This window comes from Triticum urartu, chromosome 6A (genome assembly GCF_056163025.1).
Source record: "Triticum urartu cultivar PI428250 chromosome 6A, HENAU_Tu73, whole genome shotgun sequence".
Classification (NCBI taxonomy): Eukaryota; Viridiplantae; Streptophyta; class Magnoliopsida; order Poales; family Poaceae; genus Triticum; species Triticum urartu.
In genome coordinates, this window is record NC_141878.1 from 508148289 (window position 1) to 508171312 (window position 23024).

General features: G+C 47.2%; 1 protein-coding gene across 1 annotated transcript; it reads right to left on the minus strand.

Moving 5' to 3' along the window:
• Nucleotides 1–12841: 12841 nt before the first annotated feature.
• On the minus strand, nucleotides 12842–14915 carry LOC125530756 (homeobox-leucine zipper protein HOX16-like). Its single transcript, XM_087528525.1, has 4 exons — nucleotides 14308–14915; nucleotides 14065–14204; nucleotides 13722–13961; nucleotides 12842–13626 (listed from the first exon to the last, which is right to left on the minus strand). Exons 1-4 carry the CDS (start codon nucleotides 14417–14419, stop codon nucleotides 13096–13098), a joined length of 1023 nt encoding a protein of 340 aa, XP_087384651.1. The 5' UTR covers nucleotides 14420–14915; the 3' UTR covers nucleotides 12842–13095.
• Between the last annotated feature and the right edge of the window lie 8109 nt (nucleotides 14916–23024).

The window sequence follows — 23024 nt, forward strand, 5'->3', positions numbered from 1 at the left end:
AAGAAATAGTATAATATTACTAGGCGTGGCGGCAGGCACACCCAGGCGTCCCTCTTCCAGTGCCTGGTCCAAGTTAAGTAGGATGCCTGGTTTATACTCCAGGCTAATCAAGTTGTCCTATCAACAGGCCAGGCTAGCACTCAAATTTTCAGGGCAACAACCAAATACCATCCAGGCACACTTCAGACAGGCTCCAGGCCAGGCATGATTGAACGTGGATACCATCCAAACTAACCCATAATCTGCCAATTAAGGTCATCCTAGTGCCTAGCACCCCCTCCGGTCTTGAAAAGGCTGTACTACTGGGTTTTTTTGGGGGGAAGAGGATGTACTACTAGTTTTACGCATGGGTAGAGCCACAAAATATAAATTGCTAGTACTAGTTAGTATCTGTTCAAATATTGCAGTGTGTTGTCTGAAAACCGTACATGTAAATTTGTCATGGAAGTACTTTTCAGAACACACCATTTGAGATTCTGTAAAAAAAAATCATACTCCTTCTGTTTTGGTAATGTAGTATCTATATATATTTTGAGAAGTCAAAATTATGAACTTTGACAAAGTTTGTAGAGAAATAAACTTGATCAAAGTTTGTGAATGGCTTTAAAAAAAAATCTATAGACACTACATTAGGGAACGAAAGAAGCATGATCTAAATTAATTGCCAAAGCTATATTTGGAAAACTATGTTGATGTCCAGTCCAAAGTTTATCCTTATACGTATGTGCGGGTTGGGTAGGATGGGAAGATTGTTAAAGTCGGATAACAGCCAAACATGAATCAAATGTACACGAATAGTAGCTAACTATGCTTTGTGTTGATATATAAAAGGATGGAGTAAGGTTTTATTAGATCAGGATAGCGAGGAGAGTAAGAACATATTCAATAGCTCCCTTATCTCTAAAAAAACTACTGTTTAAGGGGAGTTGAGTTAAATATAGACCTCAACCAACTCCCGTAAACCTGATTTTTTTACGGGATTCCGTATATCCCCCAAACATCCCTCATGTTCACTCATGTTCTATTTGCAATGATTTGGACCAAGTTTGTTTGGATTTGAATTTGAATATCAAGTCAAATTTCATACAATGTCAATTTGAACTTATTATCAAGTAGTTGTGTTCGATATAACAACGTTTGATTAATTATGATTTTATGACACACATGCATGTGTCATCTGTAAAAGAGGATTTTTGGGGAAAGACGTTTACGGGAACTGAGAGAAGTAGTCATGAACAACGTCCCCTAAATTATACAGACATCCCGTAAAACAATTTTTAAAAGGAGTTTTTTTACATGAGCTATTGGGGATGCTCTTGGAGCATCCACGTCCATTAATTCATGGTGCTAAGTAGACGTTACAAGATGTTTTGTTTATCTGATCTTCCATCCATAGTGCTAAGTAGAAGTTACAAGATGGAAGAGTTAGTTATATGGTCTTATCCGATCTTCTAAGACAGCGTGGAGAGTTAGAGTAACCTTGTCCATTCATGGCGCTAAGTAGAAGTTAAAAGATGAAAGAATCAGTCATGATTCTATCCGATCTTCCAAGATAGCGTGGAGAGCTAGAGCATCCTTGTCCATTCATGGTGCTAAGTACGTAATGGGTCACGAGGTTCATCTTAGGGATGGTGGCGAGATGCCTACGCCTCAACAACCACGCTGCGCGTAAATTTATTCGATCGTAGATCTTTCCGGGTGCACTTCTTTCTGTTGCCGAGCATCGGAGAGACTGAATGAAGAAGGAAAAACATCAACCGCGCAGGACGTGGAGTGTGGCTTTGGGACGAGAAAACAAAATCCCGGCCTTTTCCTGGGTGGGGGTGGGGGTACACGGAAAGGAGTGACGAACACGTACGCAGCGACGCCAAGCCGCTTTCTCCCCCTCCCCTGCAGTAGAATCGCTTTGGGATTTGCGTCGCCTTTCCCGGTGGTCCACTGACCGCGGAGAGGGTGAATACCATTCCTTGCGGCCCACCGCCCGTCATGCTTCCCCGCGCTGGCCACACGGAATATCTGGATCCGGCCGCGTATTGCGCGTGCACGCACTACGCCGCCGGGAGAATCGTCGTCGACCAAGGGGGCTCGGCTCTGCTCGGCTATCGTGGTCGAGTAAAATTTGGAACCGTAGACCTCGGGCGACCGCTGCACTGCTGAGCAGTCTAGTAGAGGCGAAAGTGCTAGGCTTCCCGCAGCGATGCCGCCACTCGATTGTGGTGTTGGTGGTGGAGCAGCGCGCGCGAGCGAGCTTTATCGGCAAAGGGCCTTTGGCACCGTGCCCAATGCTGACCCCCCTCTCTCTAGCCGGAGCCAAAATTTTGTGTTTTCACATTTTTCTGAAACTTGTTCGAGATTTGACCCTAGTTGGTAAAATTTTCAGGATCTGACCCTTCTGTACCGTCAGGGTCCATGGCTGTAGGGTGTGTAACTGCCTATCGCCAAAGATCTGACGATAGTAAATTTCCGTACTGCTAAACAGTCTGACGGTAGCCTGTACAACCCTACCGCCAAGGTGGTCGGCGATAGATGCGAGCATGCATTGTGTTCTAATATTTAGAAAAAAATTTATGATAGGACATGCAACCCTACCGTCAGGAACCTTGACTGTAGGCTGTCGCCATGAACCCTTAAGATAGGAAAAAGATCAAATCCCGAAATTTTTACGAACTATGATCTCGAACAAGTTTCAGAAAAATGTCAAAACACGAAATTTAGCCCTCGCCGGATAACAGCATCATCCCGGCAGCGAAGAAGATAATTAAGCCAGGCAGGCAACTGGCAGAGGGAGATAAAAGCGAGGGAATTAAGGCGACGCGCAGAAGATCAGGTGGGCGCGCGCGCAAGCATCCGGCGGTCCATGGTGCCGCCCTCGACGCGACGGCGGGCGGGCCCCGCGCCCCGCGTACGTGGTGCACGTAAGACAAGACGTCCGTGACAGCCTGACAGGCGACCGGGCCCGCCGTCTCCTCCTCCGACGAAATTACGGCGCTGCCCTCCGCTCCGCGCCTGTCCCGTTTGCCACACCAGTTACGGCGTTACACGCACGTGCGGGCGCCGAGGATGATCGCACGCGCACGCGCACCTCGGCGATCGATCGCGTGCGGCCAGACGACACGACACGGCCGGGCGGGGCCCGTGTCATCTTTTTTGACAGCGTCCATCCATCCATGCCGTTATTTTTCTCGGGCGCGCACCGGTTTCCACACGGAAAGCATGCAAAGCAAAAGCGCGAGACGTGCGTGCGTGACGATATGTGGGCGGCGCTCTCTTCGGTCGGAACGGCCAAATTGGCTACCTCTTCTCTTCTTCTCTGCGATGGAGAGAGAGAGAGAGAGAGATGCTTGCTGAATCGAATTCTCTTGCTCGTACTGCCAAATGCGGTTGTTTTCATGTGCTAATATATACAGCTTGTCGGAGGAACCACGAGTGTCGCCATATAGATATACCTATCTGGTAGTAGGATATTAACCAGAATGCTAGGTCTGCATCAGTAGAACAACGGGCAGTAGATACATGGTACAAAGTGAAAGTATACAGCGAAATAGAGTAATACGGTATGCGGCGAGGCAGTCATTTTCTCACCCGAAGTAATTTAACCTCCCGAGCAATCGTGGATGTCTATTGGGTGGGTTGAACGCCCGTGGACGAATGAAACAATTGCCTAGCTCTATACTACTGTGAAAGAATTGGTCGCTACTGCTTGATCCAACCCCTACCACGCACGATGACGGTGCTACTAGCAGTTTACTAAAGTGCTCGAATTTAACTATGATCTCTTGTCCAATATGCGATTCGACTGGATTTCTCAGAGATGCAGAATAATTAGTACTCACCTGTGGAGTATTTTTACGGATAAGGTGATACTCTCTTCATTCTATAATATAGTGCATCCATGTTTTTCAGATTTCTTTCATCATAAATTTAACCAGCATGGGTGACTGTGGCGGGAGCATGACAGATACCTTTGAAATAGCATTCTAAAGAAGTTTTCAAATGTATACTTTTTCAGTAAAATGCTTTATGTACTACTCCCTCCGTTAGTATAAAATTGAGTCGTCTATTTTGAAACGGAGAAAGTATTGATCTAATTTATGATCAAAGTTGAATCTCGAAAAACGTGAATGCACTATGGAGGGAGTGGTTAGGAAGGCCGGTGGAGCCTGACGACGGGCCTAGCCTACTAATAGAGACGAAGATAGGCATGCAAATTTGTCGAAGCAAAGCTGCCTCCGGCTCCATAAAAAGAATATATATAAATAAACCTTAGAAAAAACTGCCTTAAATAGGTCAAAACCACCGCAGATACATCTTATATTGATGATTGATCGTGTTAAGGAGTGACATGACTGCATACAGGAAGCGAAACGTTCACGAACGGGGACTGGGGTGGACATTGCCAAAGGATACAGACAACAAACAAGCTGTAGCGAAACGTCATATGCTAGTTTGGACGTTATCAGCAGCAGCAGTGGAACTAGTAGAAGTTGAAGAGACACACGGCGGTAGGTCAGCCGTTGGAAAGAACGAAGGGCCCGACGCGACGACGATACAGATTTCGTAGCAGGGAAGGTAGAACAGTGCGTGAAGAAGTTGCGAGAGGCAGACCACGCGTGCGTGCGGTGGCGAAGGATCGAAACCACTGCTCAAGCCATCCCGTCCGCGTCAGGCATCACCCACGGCCACGGCCCGGTTGATGGGCTCATGGGGCAGGCGGGCAGCGACTGCGGCGTCCGGGGCTGGGTGCGGCCAGCGATGCGATACGCGGCTGGACCGGGGGAGGGGGAGACGGTCCCTACGTAGGTGCGTGCGGGCGTCGGATTGGGGGACACGGAACATGGCCGATGCAGCAGAATGCCAGAATCGATGGGTCCTGAAAACACGAGTGAATTGTAAAAAACATGGACACTTCAGGCAAAATTTGCAAGAAGCATACATTTACGAAATTATGTCAAAAGGCATTAATTTTTTTCATAATTTTTTGCAATAAACACTGGTTGCTTGTTTGGACCGTTTTAAGTACGTTTATGACACGAGGGTCCCATAAATGATGACGTGGCGTAACTGTTCACATTAGACGTCGTTAAAGATATATATTTACCAAAAGCTCCCTCCTTTTTTAGAAAAGAGCCAACGGTAAGTTTCCATCTCCTCTCCCACCGTTGACTGTGTCAGCTGGGCCTCCCCTGCGCCAGCCAATGGAGCTCGAGCTCGCCGGCGTGCAAGCCAGCAGCAGCTCCCCTGCGCCAGCCGAGCCATGAGCTCCGCCATGCCCCACTCCGAACAGCTCACCTGGAGCTTCGCCGCCTGGCCGCCGGCGCGGCTGCTCGCACCCACGCGCGGCCGGCGCGGCTGCTGCTGCTCGCCACCACGAGCGGCCGGTGTGACTGCTGCTACTCGCGGCCGGCGCGGCTGCGAGTGCCCACGCAAGTCTGGCGCGGCTGCTGCTGCTCCCGTACGCTGCCGCCGCCGCTGCTCGCGTCCGGCGAGCTTTCTCGCCGCCCAGTGTCGTGCCCCACATGGCCACATCGGGCTCCGCCGCCCCCGCCCAGTGCTGGCAGGATGCGTGCTCGAACTCGAGCAGCAGGGGTCGATGGATGCGGTTGGCTGCTACCTCCAGATCGAACCGAGGACCAGGGTCAACGCGCGCGATGCAGAGGTCGGACATGGGGTCAACACAGTGGACGCATCAATGGTGCAGGTGGAAGCAGAGCTCCGGCGTGAGGCACGGCCGCTGCAAGGACTTGGCGAGGCGGCGAGGTCCGGGAATGGGCGCGGCGAGGCGCTTGGGTCCAAATCCGGTGTGGAGGGCTCTGGCAACGACTTGGTTCGCTGGATCCGGGCGAAGAACACGGCGGCTCGACCTTGGCGTCCATGGCGTGGCGGGATAGAGCTCATGGGCAGAGAGAGAGATGAGGCAGGAAAAGGACCCGATTGCTTATATTTTTCGGGCCAAGGACCCGATTGCTTTTTCATTTTTTCAAAAAGGGTATTGGTGTAAAACCGTCTGTCTAACAGCGTCGCCTGCGAACCGTTATGCCACGTCAGCAAAAGCGGGACCCCATGTCATAAACGTATTTAAAACGGTCCAAACGAGCAATCGGTGTTTTTTGCAAAAAAAAAAAAAAAATTAGTGCTTTTTGGCACAATTTCGTAAATGTGTGATTTGTGCAAATCTTGCCTGAAGTGTCGATGTTTTTTACAATTCACTCTGAAAACACCGATGGACTAGTGGTAGATGCGCCCGTTCCCTACGCACTGCTTGCTCGCCGGTCCGCTCGCTCGCACATTACCAGCGCCCAGTCTTTCACCAGGTCGATCGACGCAGAGCCCGCCTTCTCTGGATGCCCACCGAGCCGATCGCCGACGCGAACACGACGCGCCGCCGCGACTATTGGCGCGCGCGGTTGCGTCCACGGGATGGTGATCCTGCCTGCGTTGCGTCGCCACCGCACGCCAGGCGGACAGCGAGCGCGGCGCCAAAACCACACTGCTGGGACTACGACTTGGAAACAGGACAGCCTGAGGATGCAGGCGAGAGCAAGCAAGTTTTTCTCCTCTTGCCGCTCCGGTCGCCTCGTCTCATCATCATCTCATCTCGTCTCAACGACACCAACGATACATCACGTAATCAAGAGATCGCTTTATCACCCACCACAGCCATACCAATCGACGTCCGTCTCAGCCCAGCCGCGCTTCAATTTTCATGCACACGAATCACTGCGCTTGGCCCTCCTCCTCGCTAGCCTGGATTTCTGATACGCACGTTTGAGCTAGCACATGTTCCACTTGCCGCCCTGCTATATTTCCAGTCGCCGTCTGAAAAATGAATTCCATTTCCCTTCCCTTCCCTTCTTTCAGCGACACGACACGGCCGATCGCAACCGCGGCAGATGCTTTCGGATCGGCTGTGAGGCCAACCTCCGTCCCCAGCCGAGCTAGATTTTTCTTTTTCTTCAAGAGCGATGATTAGCAGAAATAGAGCGGCAGCACGACCGACCCGGTGTATGGTAGTACACATTGACACGCCATTACGGCCAGCGACCCGCTCGCGCTAGCTTTGGTAGTAGTAACCTTTCCTGCATGCGACGTCGCCGTCGAGGAGGAGAGGAGGAGGGATGGAATATTGGGTATGCTTTGTCTAAACGTGAGTGGGGGCTGCAAGGGACAAAAGGTGCTCCCGCGTCCAATCAGGGGGAAATGCTCTTGTCATGAGCCTGTTAGACCTGGGCAATTAACTACCACTCCTGGTGAGGACACTAGTTTATCCCTGAGCTAATCCAGTCATGGACTAGCTATCTTGATGCCAATTCTTCTTCTTCTTCTTTTGCGCATGACAACAATTCAATTCAACAGACACAAAAAATTGGGGTTCTCCATGCACTTTGTTATCATAAGAGGATAAATCTACATATAGTATAGAACAACTCATGTTTGTGTGTATGCTCCTAATTAAGCACTGTCGGGTTAAGGTGACTTGTTATTCTTTGGAAAATCCTGGCGACAGCGTGAAAGTGATGCATCACCTTAGAAACAGTGGAAAGCTAAAAAGGCAACGTACGAGTAGGCCTTCCTCAGATTAGCCGCCGCCTCCTCCCTAATTAGGGTTCCTCTGCCTCCCACCGGCCCCGCTGCCGGTCCGTCTCGTCTCCCATGTCCCTAGGGTCATGGAAGCACGGTAGATCCCGGCTTTTGCTAGTGGGAGGGCTTCGTTTTTAGATGTGTCTTCGAAATTTGTTATGGTTTGTGTCCTGCTTACGAAGACGAGACGACGGCGGTTCCCTGAAAATGGAATAAGGTTCTCCCCGCCTTGCCCCCATTTCGTTGGTGCGTCTAGCATCGTAGGTAGGTGTGTGGATGTGTGTCTCCGGTGGATATGTCCTTGGTGGTGGGTTTGCTCTGATCTGTTCGTCGTTCGTCTACGTTCATGTGCTTCTAGGTTGGATCCTTCTGATATATGCTACTCTTTCATCGGCGGCGGCTGCTGTTTTGTTGCGTTGGTCCTATGGGGCCTTATCACGATGAATTCCCGATTGTCTACTACAATAAGTTTTGCCCGGCTCCGGTGAGGGAGGGGCGATGACGACGGCGCGCCTTCAGCTCGTTTTAGTGCTTGTAGTCGCCGCTAAGTGGTCTATGGATCTGGATGTAATTTTTGTCATTTCTGCCGTTCGTTCTACTGTCATGATCGAAGATGAATAGATTAGATGTTTTTCGGAAAAAGTGAAAAGCTAAGGACATGGAAGAGGGAGTGGGAGAAGAGGCTAGACATGGTTTATTTTACTTTCCTTGAGTGGGTGAGATTGTGACAAAAAAAGGCTTCTTTTTACAGGAATATTTGTGCGATAGATCAATCGACGTACTGTTCAGCAAACTTTAAATCTTGTTGTCCCCCACAATCGGTTTCATCAATTAATTTCCAAACAAAAGGAATGATTATCCACATGAGACTGGTTTTTAATTTCATCAATGAACAATGAAGGAAATGGATGCTGGTTTCACAAGTGATCACTATACTCATTTAAAGTCTATATGCAGCATGTATCATCTAATTATATACTCCATCGTCCACCCTTTACGGTTTATAAGGCCCACACACATATCCATAGATTGACAATTCGATCAATATAATATGAATTGTATATCACAGAAGTTATACAATTAGAAAAATTAGCATTTGTAGTTTCTAATTATATTATCTTTGCAATATATAACCCGTACTATGTTGGTCAAAATTATCAATCTAGGAATATGTCAGGGCCTTCCAACCAGAGAGGAAGTTGTACTGCATGTTAAGTCCAATCATCGTCTACAAGTCTGACCAAAGATCGAGGTTCAGTGTAAATATTGACACTCAAGTGTGGCAGGCTTACATGAACAAGGTCATCTAAACGTATCACATGGTCAATAGTTTGCCTTGACCAAGGCTAACTACCTGTAACTTTCCTATAATAAATGTAAAATTGAGCATTTCTTGTTGTACGTTCCTATCTGTGCCATTGCAGCTAGGAAGAAGACATGAAAGCAAGTTAAATTTCATGCCCATGAAACAAATTAAACTGCATATATCTTGACTTGCGCCGATGAATACTTTAAGGGTGTGTTTGGTTGAAGAATCAAGTGGAATGGCATGTAATGGTTCCGTTCCATCGGAATAGAATGGTTCCATCTTCGTGTTTGGTATGAATAATAAGGCGGAATGGAATGGTTACATCTCAATGTTTGGTTGGTGAGATGGAATGAAATGAAAAATGTTAAAATTAGTGATTTCTTTTCTGGTAATATATGCAAACATTGATTGTATTTTACTAGTAACGAATTTAGACAGAATCATCAATATTTGACTAGGGGCATGCACAAAATTACATTGCAAAAGGCAAAAGTGAAAGAGCACGATGGAGCACAGCCTGATTCTCTTTCTTTTTTCTCTCGCATGGTGTAGCCGCCACTGTCTGAGTGCTGCGCGAGCTGCTCATGTTGTGCCGCTCAGCAAATTGATAGCTGCAACTCCATCTCATGCCACCGCTCCACTTCTCCATGGCCGCGTCCGCGGTACAGATGTGCCAACGGCATGATGGCTGCTCCTCCCGAGAGAGAGACGAGATGGCAAAACCGTAGCCGCCAGATCGGGGAGGTGCTCCAGCCGAGCGCCCGCCGGCCTGCGCCTTCACGCTCCCGTCCCTGCACCTGCTCACCTGCTCTGCCACGACGCTCTTCACCAGGTGCGTCCTCCGGCTTGATCTTTGTGCTGGAGTCGCCGCCCGTCTTCCCGGCCGCGAGCTGCGCGCCCGCCGGTCGCCATCGCTTGCCTCCCCAGATGCCGCAAGAGCACTGGACGCTGATTGAAGAGGAAGAGAGAGATGAGGGAGAAGGCGCAAGGGAAAGAGATGAAGAGACGAGGAGGAGCGGTTCCGCGTCGTTCCACCAATTTGGAGGAATGAGCGCGTTACGCATCTGGAGCGAATATTCCCATTCGAGGAACGAGTGGGTTCCTATTCTAGTTGCCTACCAAACATAAGAACGAGCCCAAAGGACGGGTCGAACCCATTTCAATCTCCTTGGTGACACATACCAAACACACCCTAAGTAATTTAGTCTAGCTTTTTGTATATGCACACTAATGATGTAGCGACTATACTACATATTGTTTTTTTAAAGGTTAAGTACATCCTAGATACATGAGCATACACTCACACAGTGTCTATTGAACATGTCCAAAGTCACGGACTGGGGGCTCCTAACCATGTACTCAATGATTGGTTATCAATACACATGCCCTTTGATAGGAAACCTCTCCTTTTCTCTTGATTTATCTTATTACTCCCACCTTACCAAAATATAAGACGCGCAATTGCTTTTTTGGTCTTCGTGGGCAACTTTGATTATAATTTTCACCTATTGTATGCCTATAAAATTATTATAAAGTCATATAAAATAGAATTGCTTTACAAGACAAATACAATGGTACTATATATTGATACATGTTCAATCCAAGTATTTTGGTGTATATTAATGATCAAAGACCATGCAAAGTCAAGCACACCTTATATTTTGCGAAGGAGCAAGTAGTAATTATTTCAGAAGCAAGTCACTCAAGTGTGGAGGTTTACATGAACATGGACACAGCTATCCAAACGGATCAGCAGGACCGGTTAATTGTTTGCATTGACCAAGGACAACTATCTATACAATTCTCGTGATAATGCGGTAATGTGCATTTCTTGTTCTGTGCTCGTATCCACGCCTCACAGCTACTCCCTCTGTTCGTAAATATAATTTTTTTTAGAGATTTCAATATGGACTACATACGGATGTATATAGACGTAGTTTAGAGTGTAGATTCATTTATTTTGCTTCGTATGTAGTCCATATTTGCGAACCAACCTGTGGTTGGATGGTCAGAGCGACTATGGTATCCCCAACCCAACAGGGTTCAAATCCCGGTGCTCGCATTTATTCCTGGATTTATTTCAGGATTTCGGGCGATGCACATTTAGTGGGAGGAGACGTTCCCGTCGACGACGAGGTGCCTATGGTGTCTTCGTAAATTTCAAGATGATATGCCGACTCAGTCTTTCGAAGGTGCTCATAGTGGTAGGGTGTGCGTGTATGCGTTCATAGGGACGAGTGTATGCGCGTGCATATGAGCGCTTGTGTCTGTACTGATGTTAAAAAAAAGACTTACATTTAGGAACAGAGGGAGTAGCTAGGAAGAAGAATGGAATGGAAAATAAACTGCATACCCTAAGAAAGAATCAAATTGCATATCCGGACCCCACAATGGGAGAAGAGCCTAGACACATTTTTTTCTTTAGCGGGTAGGATTGTGACAAAAAGGCTTCCTTTTACGGAATTTTACGCAATAGATTGATTGATTCACTGTTCATAGAACTTTAAATCTTGTTGCCCCCCACAATCAGTTTCATCAATTAATTTCCACACAAAAGGAATGATTATCTACATTGGACTGTTTTTTTAATTTCATCAATCCACAATCAAGGAAATGGATGCTGGCTTGGAACGTAATAATTATACTCATCTAAAATTCCGACTGAAAAATACGGCTGAATGTCAATACTGCAAGCATGACACTCAAGTGTGGCATGTTTACGTGAACATGATCATCCAAACAGATCAGCAGGGCCAATTGTTTGCATCGACCAAAGCTTAACTACCTATACATTTCCCGTAATAAATGTCATGTGCATTTTGTGTGTGTTCTTATCTGTGTCTAGACGGTGTGGAAGATTGGAAATAAAGTTAAACCGCATACCCCTGCCTTGCCTTGCATCGATAGATACTTTAAGTAATGTGTAGTCTAGCTTTCTGTATATGCACACTAATGAAGTGGCAACTACACTTAATTATACATGTTGCATTTTAAAATGGTGAGTACGAAATTGATACATAAAGCATACAATCACACAACATATACAGAAATGACTAAAGTCAGAATGTGGGAATAATGTACCCAGAAATCCTATTCCCACATACTAGTTTTACAAAAACTTTACATACTATGAGAGGGGGCAGTGGGGAACAACTACCTAGAACAAAACATGGGAATAACCATCACCAGACGTAAGACTTTTGTAAAAATATTGTGTAAAAATATCATCGCTCTAATGTATCACCCTCCTAACCAACGGTGGATCCTCAATTATGAATGTTGTTTAATAGGAAACCTCTCGTTTTCCTGATGATCTCTCCTAGTAGTAGTTTCAATTTGGACCGCAAGTGTGCATCGTAGTGCAGATTCGTGTTGTATGATGCATAGACAAAATTAGGTGAAGAGGATGATCGCTCCATACGTGAATAAAGAATTTTTTTTCAAAATGCTGAACCGCGCCGCCAAGTTTGATTTGAACCTTGAACTATTTCATTGTCCACATTAAACCTAAAACTTGCTAAAATCGGTCAACAACAAACATATACCCAAGTTTCAATAGTATTTTTTGTTGTTAATAGGCTTTGAGATAGGTTGCCGCCCATCTTATTTTGTTGAATTCGCAAGGTTCACAATTCTCCATAAACCCAATTGTTTTCAACATTTTCTGGACTTTGAAAATGGAAAAGCAACTTAAAAAACAATGCCAAGGTTTGGAGGGTGGTTTCTTTATTCCAAGGTCTGAAAAATATGACACAATTTATGGACGTGGGAAATGCTATAGAACCTTTCCATAGTACTATTCCTTGCATCTTTGGCCTTTTCATATTTTTGGAGAGGCCAAAAATACAAAACCAAGAGCGCACGTACAGTAGTGGAGAATGGGGCCGGCTTGATCTTACAAAACTCAGACGGCATAACAGTAGATGATTAAAAATCTCATTTGACAAGATGTACTGTGCCATAAAATTGAGGCTTTGACTCCGTGCAGTTATTTCCCGTACATCACGACAGATTTTACCACCGATATATTACCCTAACTCGTAGTACTACAATGCATATGCATACAACTTGGTCGATCGTAGTGACCCAACATTACAGCGGGAAGCATACAAGGAGAGAAAACAAAACGCCACGACTTTTTTACTGACATACTCCGAAATTGATCGATTCCACGGCGCACGCACGCTTCTTGATGCATGCGCGCGAGCCTAGTTCCACATCCAGTAGCTGATCTGGCCGTCGTCCTGCTGATCGTCGTCGTCCGTGTGATGGTGGCCGTGCCCTTGCGCGGCGGCGAAGAAGACGGCGGCATCGTCGGGGTAGTAGCTGCAGCCCTCGTCGCTGCCCGCGCCGTCGTCCTCCTCCGACTGGATGCCGCCCGCCACGGGGCCCACCACGCACTCGTGGTACTCGTCGCCGCCGGCGCCCCCCGGGAAGCAGTACGAGTCCACGCTGCTGTCCACCACGCCGGCGAGGCCGCATCCGCTCCCGAGCAGCGCGTCCCTCGCGTCCAGCACCGCGCTCCCGCCGCTCCCCGGGCTCAGCCTCTCCTCGTCCTTCACGTGCAGCTGCTGCTGCACCACCTCGAACGCCTCCGCTGCCGCGGCCTGCTCCTCGGCGTCGGCCAAGGAAGCCTTCGCCTCCGCCGCCGCTTGCTCCGGCTCCGAGGCGTCGGCGGCTGCACCGAAGCTGCCTTCCGGCGCCTCCTTATCTTGCATCTTCTCGGTCAACGTTACCACCTGACGCCACAAAGAGATATGGATCTTCCAAATCAAACTCAGCGGCGGAAGCCACGGTGCCCGGCCGGTGGTGAAGCGTGGTTGACTTTGGTTACCTGTGACCGGAGCCGGTGGTTGTCCTGGAGGAGCGCGTCGTGGTCGGCGCGGAGGGCGTCGAAGGACGCCTTGAGGCGGTCGAAGTCGCGCTCCAGCGTCTTTGTCTTCCACCGGGCGCGGCGGTTCTGGAACCAGACGGCCACCTGCCGTGGCTGCAGCCCGAGCTTGCGGGCCAGCTCCGTCTTCCTCTCCGGCTCCAGCTTGTTCTCCTCCTCGAAGCTCCTCTCCAGCAGGTGGACCTGCACACGTACGCGTGGCGCGCATGCACCGTCGTCAGAACTCAGAATTAATTAGGATGAACAGAGCATCGTCTTCACTAGTACTGTAGCTTTGAATTGTCACCTGCTCCGGCGTGAGGCGCCGCTTCTTCTCCGGGAGCTGCTCGTCGTAGTACTCCTCCTCGAGCATGTCATCCGGCGAGGTGAAGAAGGGCCGCTTCACGCCGCGCCCTTCTTCCATGCCGCCGAGGACCGGTCTCACCCCTTCATCACTCAAACATGGCAACCCCAATCAGTACACCAATCACTCTCTAACGAACCAAACAACCGGGATCGAGAAAACTAGTAGTAGATGAGAATATGATACCTCGATGGAACATGCCGGCCGCGCCGGCGATGCCGCCCGCGCCGCAGTCCATGAAGAGCATCTGTCCGTTGCCGGAGCCCGACGTGTTGAAGATGAGCCGGCCGGGCTCCATCGCAGAGAAAGCTTCAAGAAGTTGCGTTGGTTGTCGATCGAACGGGGGGCGAAGTCAAACGAAAAAGACGTATATATACAGCTGCTGCGCGGCGGAGGGGCTCTTATAAGAAGCAGGACGAGGAGGCGATCATGGCGGCGAGCTTGTGGCGGAAGAAGCTGGTGCTCCACAGAAGCCGCGTGGGCGTCTTCATCGGCATAAGCGAAATCCCCATCATACACGCCCCAGTCCCGATGTCCCGAGAGATCTCCTCAGCCCTGCCGGGAGGAGACCGCTCAAAGGAAGAGCAGGCAAACCTAGCTACCCCTCTCGCCGGAGAAGACGCAGCCGGAGCGGGACAACTCGGCCGGCCGGAGGAGAGGTTGGTGGTGGAAGGGAGACCAGGAAGAAAAGGAAATCTTTTTCTTGATTTTCTTATTGAGGGATTACTATTTTTCTATTGCTTATAGTATATTTTTTTCTTGTGGAGGACACTGATCGGCTAAAGTTTGAAGAAATGGGGAGGAGCCTTCTTATAGGCGCCGGGGCGGTGTGGATTGACGAGTTTGTCCCTTGGTGGCAGCGGTGGGTGGGACGAAATGGCGGAGGATCGAGACGGAACCAATGGAGCTGGACGCCGGGTGTCTGATCTTGATATTCTGATGTGATCTTTTGCACTCAGGGGTAAAAAAAATGTACTCCTAGTTATAGGAATTACAAGGTGTTTCTTTTTTCTCGAAACCTAGAATTTATAATGTTCTCCTTTTCTCTTCTCCGGAAAAGATCTTACAGGTGGGGAGGTCGGAAAAGACTCTATACTACCAAGATTTTTTGTGGATCGAACCATGAGTTCATGTACTGTATTTCACAAAACACCGTATCGTGAGACCTCGCCGCCACCCGCGGCACTTGCCCTCACACCAAATCTCACCGTCGGCCCCTCCCCTTTTCCCCCTCCTTTGCCGGCGATCAGTAGGACTAGGGGTCAGCTCTCTTCTAAGTTTAGGTTTATTCTAGTTCTTGGATAATGTCCTCCATGTCCTTTATCTGTTTCGGCATAGATCATGTGGATCTGTTTACCCTTCTGTGTTGGTCTCCTATGGATCTGTTTAGATTTGGTTGGTCTTAATCTTCGACGAATCCCTAGATTCAGTCAGTGTTTCGTGGTCATAGGTGTGTTCAATCTACTTTTCTCTTCATCTATGGCGATTGTTCTGGTGCGCTGGCCCTTTGGGGACTTAGCACGACGACTTCCCGACTGTCAACTACCATAAAGTTTGCCTGAATCTGGTGAAGAAGGGGCAATGACAGTTGCGCACTTTCGGCTCGTTCCAATGCTCAAGTCGCCGCTAGGTGGCCATGAGCCTGATTGTAACATTTATTACCTCCGGGAATCTTTGTACTCATGTACATTTTATTAATAGATTGCGGGACTTTTTCGCAAAATAAATAAGACACATGGTCGTGCGCACGCCAATATATGGGCACATACACAAGCGCCCCAGCTAATAAAATTTTCAAATGGTGAAGACTAGAGATAAACCTCTGGAATTAGTCAAATTCAAATTCATAATGAATCACTAGCATGAAGTCGTATTTACGCATCGCCCGAGTCTAAGGTTTGTAGCTTGTGTATTAAAAAGATTTATCGCTGGGATCATCTATAAATTATGTTTAGCAATATATGTACCCTAATTACGAAATCTCTTTCTCTCTCTCTCTCACACACACTCACTCTCTCTCATTTGAGCTATTTATACATATGTTTACATTTCAATGACATGCTCTAACTTATATATGGGTCTAGTAGTATCAATTTTGGCATTGTCAGTCTTGGTTATATTCACATTGAAGTGTTATGGCAGAAACTAAGACGATGTATATGTTATTCGACCTTGGGCTATGATGATGGGAAATGCAGAAGTTGCTTAAGAAAGTTAATAAAAGGGAGTGGTGAGGCAACAAGTTAGTTGAATGCAGTAACGGGAAACATGTTCATTGTTGCCGAAGAACTACGAAGCAAAACCCGTTACATTTTCAACTGCAATTCCAAAACCATTAGCTATTTGGCGCATGGTCCGCACTCTGTAGTCCAGGGTTTTTCTTTCCTTAACTTCAACCCACTTTTTCCTGCGGGGTAACTTCTACCCACTTGCCTTAACCAAACTCTAATGACCACCTGAACTAGGAAAAATCCTAGCTCCGCCACCTGCCACTGTGTAAACAGAGCCGGAAACTCTACCAACCCTATTTGCAATTGACATTTGTCTAGCTGTTATCTACATACAGATTGAGGCACATACCCAATTTTTAGGTACATATCCTAATCAGTTCCATCATATTCACTCTTGTTCTTTTTTTTGCAAATATATTCACTCTAGTTCAAGGGGTCGCGTTATTCGTCACCCTGGGTGTGGAATAGTTATTCTTCACCCTCCTCTATTTTACCATCAATGCGCTGTAATTTTACGTTCCGTAAGTTTTGTCTTATTTCCGACGCAAAAAAGGGCTGTAAGAAAATATATAATGACCGTAAAAAATATTTTATGTTATGTAAAATTACAAACGTAAAAACATAGTCTAAAATACACATAAACTGTAAATTTTCTTGTCTTATGACCTATATTTTTATTTTCTTATGTCAAATTTTACGTAGTGAATCAATAGGAATGTAACTATTTGAATTTGAAACGTAATTTAATTATGAAATGATCGTAAGATTACCTCGGACGAAGAATGACTTATTCTGCACCTTGGATGATGAATAGTAACACTACTAGTTCAAGTTCAATTATGTATTACTCACCAAGTTTTCAACCATCTACGCCATAACTATACATTTGGCGACAACTTGCTCGAAAGAAAACTATTGATCCCAACAATCAGTAGATTGATTTTATAAAAACCAAGTGGAGCAACACATTCAGCGAACAAAATGGCACATACTGCCCCCCAAAAAATGTTAAATACCGAATACAGGAGTCAGGAAATAGTACCCCATCTGCTAAAATTATTCGGCATCCTGCCCCGCAAGAAAAAAAAAAGCATCTCGTAGTGTAGCCGCACCAGATCCAAGAGGCGCGCCAGGTGTCCGGCAGCCAATTGGTGGCGAGTCCATGCCGCCCTGTCGGGGTAACGAGTCCACGGAATCCGTATTATCCAACGGGATGGAGTCCACGGGTAAAGAGGCCTTGACGTCCGAGCTGCGAATGACCGTTTTGCCCCCCAAACCCAGACGCCGCGGCAATTTGCCTGCAGCCCCCGATCGATCCGGCCCCGAACCCAGACGCCGCAGCACGTTACGAGCAACCATGTGGCCAACCGTGTGGTGTGCCCACCGGGAGACATGCGAGTGTGGTGGGACAACGCAGGGGCTCGTCCATGTGGGCGTGGACACGTGGTAGGGCACCACGAGATTCCCTCGGGCCTCGTCGATCCATTCCGATCCCATGCATGTTCTGGCTAGGCCTCCAACGATTTTCGGCATATCCCATGTGGAAACAATTTTTGTGCGGGGGAACTCCATGTGGAAGCTCGATTTGCTGTATTTTCCGTGTATTCTTTCATTTTATTATTCTACTGGTTTTTTATTGGAAAAATACAACTCTATACAACCATCCTATCAAGGTATCGTGTTGCGAATCAACCTGTGGTTGGATGGTTAGAGAGACAATGGTATCCCAGCCCACCAGGGTTCAAGTCCTGATGCTCGCATTATTTCTGTATTTATTTTATAATTTCCGGCGATGCGCTTTCAGTGGGAGGAGACGTTCCCGTCGATGACGATGCGCCTACGGTGACTTCGTAAATTTCAAAATGACATGCCGGCTCAGTCTCTCGGAGATGCTCATATTTTAATATGACATGCGGGCTCAGTCTCTCGAAGATTCATAAAGATAGGATGTGCGTGTGTGCATTCATAGAGGCGCATGTATGTATGAGCAAAGACGTGGGGTATGCTACTTGATTCGATCAAAAAAATGATGCGAGTCTTTTACGTATCTAGCTAGAGCTAAAAGTTGTGTATATCGTGTACTCTTGTGGTGTACGTGCATGAGAATCACATGCAGACCGGATCACAACTTAAAGTCCGTTGGTTCCATGTATGGCACGATGATGTCCATGGGATCCCGAGTAAAATATGTTCCCGCCTAACCGTGATGTGTGAGCATCTCCATGCTTTGGAAATTTCACCTTTTTTGAGCATCTCATAGTTTTGTTTCGCACGATGCATACGAAACTGCGAATGGGGGCACCGTTTGGCAAAAGCTCAAAAGTTTTTACGACTGACAAGTTTTGGAACCTTTTCTAGTTTATCTATCCTTAGTTCTAGTTGGTCCTAATTGATTAATCAGAGTTTGGTCTAGTTCTTCTAATCCTTATAATTAGAAGGCCGGTGTGGTTTTAATCTCCTCTTTCTAATTTTTCGGTGACGATTAACTCTGAACGGCGAAGTGCTGCCGGATTGTGAAGGTTGCACGCTTGCAACCAAGTAGAGAAGCCGTGCTTTCGGTCTTCAGTTCGAGGGACTATTCGTGGGCGGTACGAGGGGTCGTTCATCAATGATTCGAGGTTCTCCAAGTACAATCTACACCGACAAGTTTTTCTTCCGTTGCAACTCGGTGACGGTAACGATCATGATCCCAACCCGTTATGCATCTTCATATTCATCTTGGGTGTTTGTATGTGCGATTTTTATTTAATTTCTAATATGTGTGCCATCGCAATGTTCTCGGCTTGGAGACCAGTTCACGGGCTACTGGCAGTGTCTTGGACTAGGGGGTGATAACCCACAAGTATAGCGGATCAATTGTAGCCTCTTTCGATAAGTAAGAGTGTCGAACCCAACGAGGAGCTAAAGGTAGAACAAATATCCCCTCAAGTTCTATCGACCACCGATACAACTCAACACACACTTGACGCTCGCTTTACCTAGAACAAGTATGAAACTAGAAGTACTTTGTAGGTGTTTTTGGGTAAGCTTGCAAGAAAGTAAGAGCACGTAAATAAAAGCTAGGGGCTGTTTAGATAAAGACACAACTAAGTTAGTTTTAGTAAAGAGCTTTTGTCAACAAGAAGGTTATTTGTCCCTAGGCAATCGATAACTAGACCGGTAATCATTATTGCAATTTTATTTGAGGGAGAGGCATAAGCTAACATACTTTCTCTACTTGGATCATATGCACTTATGATTAGAACTCTAGCAAGCATCCGCAACTACTAAAGATTCATTAAGGTAAAACCCAACCATAGCATTAAAGTATCAAGTCCCCTTTATCCCATATGCAAACAACCTACTTACTCGGGTCTGTGCTTCTGTCACTCATGCCACCCACCATAAGCAAATCATAAGCATATTGCAAACCCTACAGCGGGAATCCCTCACGCTTGCGCGACACGGAGAGCACCATAGGACAGCACCAATAATTAAACATACAACTCAAACCAATCACGATCATCAAATAGTCATTAGGACAAAACAGATCTATCAAACATCATAGGATAGCCATACATCATTGGGAAATAATATATAGCGTTGAGCACCATGTTTAAGTAGAGATTACAGCGGGTAAGAGAAAGGTTACACCGCTGCATAGAGGGGGGAAGAGTTGGTGATGATGGCGGTGAATTTGTTGGTGAAGATGGCGGTGATGGTGATGGCCCCGTTAGCGCTCCGGTGCCACCGGAAGCAAGGGGGAGAGGGCCCCCCTTCTTCTTCTTCTTCCTTGACCTCCTCCCTAGATGGGAGAAGGGTTTCCCCTCTCGTCCTTGCCTCCCATGGCGTGGGAGGGGCGAGAGCCCCTCTGAGATTGGATCTATCTCTCTGTCTCTCTCTGATTCTGCGTTCTCTCCTGGCTCTGTTTCACCGTTTCGTATATATATGGAGATCCGTAACTCCGATTGGCCTGAAACCTTCGCCCTGATTTTTTTTCCGAATATTAGCTTTCTTGCAGCAAAAGAAGAGCGCCAACCGCCTTACGGTGGGCTCACGAGGGTAGGGGCGCGCCCTAAGGGGGGGCCTTGCCTCGTGACCACCTCGGGCACTGGTTCGCGTTGATCTTCCTTCCGAATTTTCCATATTTTCCAAAAATAAGATCCATCCATTTTTATCCCGTTTGGACTCCGTTTGATATGGATATTCTGCGAAACCAAAAACATGCAACTGACAGGAACTGGCACCGGGCACTGGATCAATATGTTAGTCCCAAAAACAATATAAAAAGTTGCCAAAAAGTATATGAAAGTTGAATAATATTGGCATGGAACAATCAAAAATTATAGATACGACGGAGACGTATCAGCATCCCCAAGCTTAATTCCTGCTCGTCCTCGAGTAGGTAAATGATAAAAAAGATAATTTTTGATGTGGAATATTACCTAGCATAATCTTGATCATATGTCTAATCATGGCATGAATATTAATACACGAGTGATTCAAAGCAATAGTCTATCCTTTGACATTAAGACAATAATACTTCAAGCATACTAATAAAGCAATCATGTATTTTCAAAATAACATGGCCAAAGAAAGTTATCCCTACAAAATCATATAGTCTGGCTATGCTCCATCTTCACCACACAAAATACTCACATCATGCACAATCTCGATGACAAGCCAAGCAATTGTTTCATACTTTTGACGTTCTCAAACCTTTTCAACTTTCACGCAATACATGAGCGTGAGCCATGGACATAGCACTATAGGTGGAATAGAATATGATGATGGGGGTTATGTGGAGAAGACAAAAAGGAGAAGATAGTCTCACATCAACTAGGCGTATCAACGGGCTATGGAGATGCCCATCAATAGATATCAATGTGAGTGAGTAGGGATTGCCATGCAACAGATGCACTAGAACTATAAGTATATGAAAGCTCAAACTGAAACTAAGTGGATGTGCATCCAACCTGCTTGCTCATGAAGACCTAGGGCATTTGAGGAAGCCCATCGTTGGAATATACAAGCCAAGTTCTATAATTAAAATTCCCACTAGTATATGAAAGTGATAACTCAAGAGACTCTCTATATGAAGAACATGGTGCTACTTTGAAGCACAAGTGTGGTAAAAGGATAGTAACATTGCCCCTTCTCTCTTTTTCTCTCATTTTTTTTCTTTTTTTAGGCTTCTTTGGCCTCTCTCTCTCTTTTTTGGGGGGCTTCTTTGGCCACTTTTAGTTTGATAACCTCACATGGGACAATGTTCTAATAATGATGATCATCACACTTTTATTTACTTACAACTCAATATTACAACTCGATATCTAGAACAAAGATATGACTCTGTATCAATGCCTCCGGCGGTGTACCGGGATGTTGGGGAATGTAGCAGAATTTTAAAATTTTCTACGCATCACCAAGATCAATCTATGGAGTCATCTAGCAACAAGGGAAGAGGAGTGCATCTACATACCCTTGTAGATCGCGCGCGGAAGCGTTCAAGAGAACGGAGTTGATGGAGTCGTACTCGTCGTGATCCAAATGACCGATGACCTAGCGCCGAACGGACGGCACCTCTGCGTTCAACACACGTACGGTTGGGAAGACGTCTCCTCCAACTTGATCCAGCAAGGGGGAAGGAGAGGTTGATGAAGATCCAGCAGCACGGCGGCGTGGTGGTGGAAGCAACGACGATCTCGGCAGGGCTTCGCCAAGCTCAGGAAGATGGAGGAGTGTCATGAGAGGGAGAGGGATGCGCCAGGGGCTAGGGTGCGTCTGCCCTCCCTCCCCCCACTATATATAGGGTCCCTAGGGGGGGCGCCGGCCCTAGGAGATCCAATCTCCAAGGGGGGGGGGGGGGGCGGCGGCCAAGGGGGTGGCTTGCCCCCCAAGCCAAGTGGGGCGCCCCCACCCCTAGGGTTTCTAACCCTAGGCGCAGGGGGAGGCCCAAGGGGGGCGCACCAGCCCACTAGGGGCTGGTTCCCCTCCCACTTATGCCCATGGGGCCCTCTGGGATAGGTGGCCCCACCCGGGGGACCCCCGGGACCCTTCCGGTGGTCCCGGTACAATACCGATTACCCCCGAAACTTTCCCGATGGCCGAAACTTGACTTCCTATATATAAATCTTCATCTCCGGACCATTCCGGAACTCCTCGTGATGTTCCGGGACTCCGAACAACTTTCGGATTACCGTATACTAATATCTCAACAACCCTAGCGTCACCGAACCTTAAGTGTGTAGACCCTACGGGTTCAGGAAACACGCAGACATGACCGAGACAACTCTCTGGTCAATAACCAACAGCGGGATCTGGATACCCATGTTGGCTCCCACATGCTCCTCGATGATCTCATCAGATGAACCACGATGTCGAGGATTCAATCAATCCATATACAATTCCCTTTGTCAATCGGTACATTACTTGCCCGAGACTCGATCGTCGGTATCCCAATACCTCGTTCAATCTCGTTACCGGCAAGTCACTTTACTCGTACCATAATGCATGATCCCATGATCAACCACTTGGTCACATTGAGCTCATTATGATGATGCATTACCGAGTGGGCCCAGAGATACCTCTTCGTCATACGGAGTGACAAATCCCAGTCTCGATTCGTGCCAACCCAACAGACACTTTCGGAGATACCTGTAGTGTACCTTTATAGTCACCCAGTTACGTTCTGAC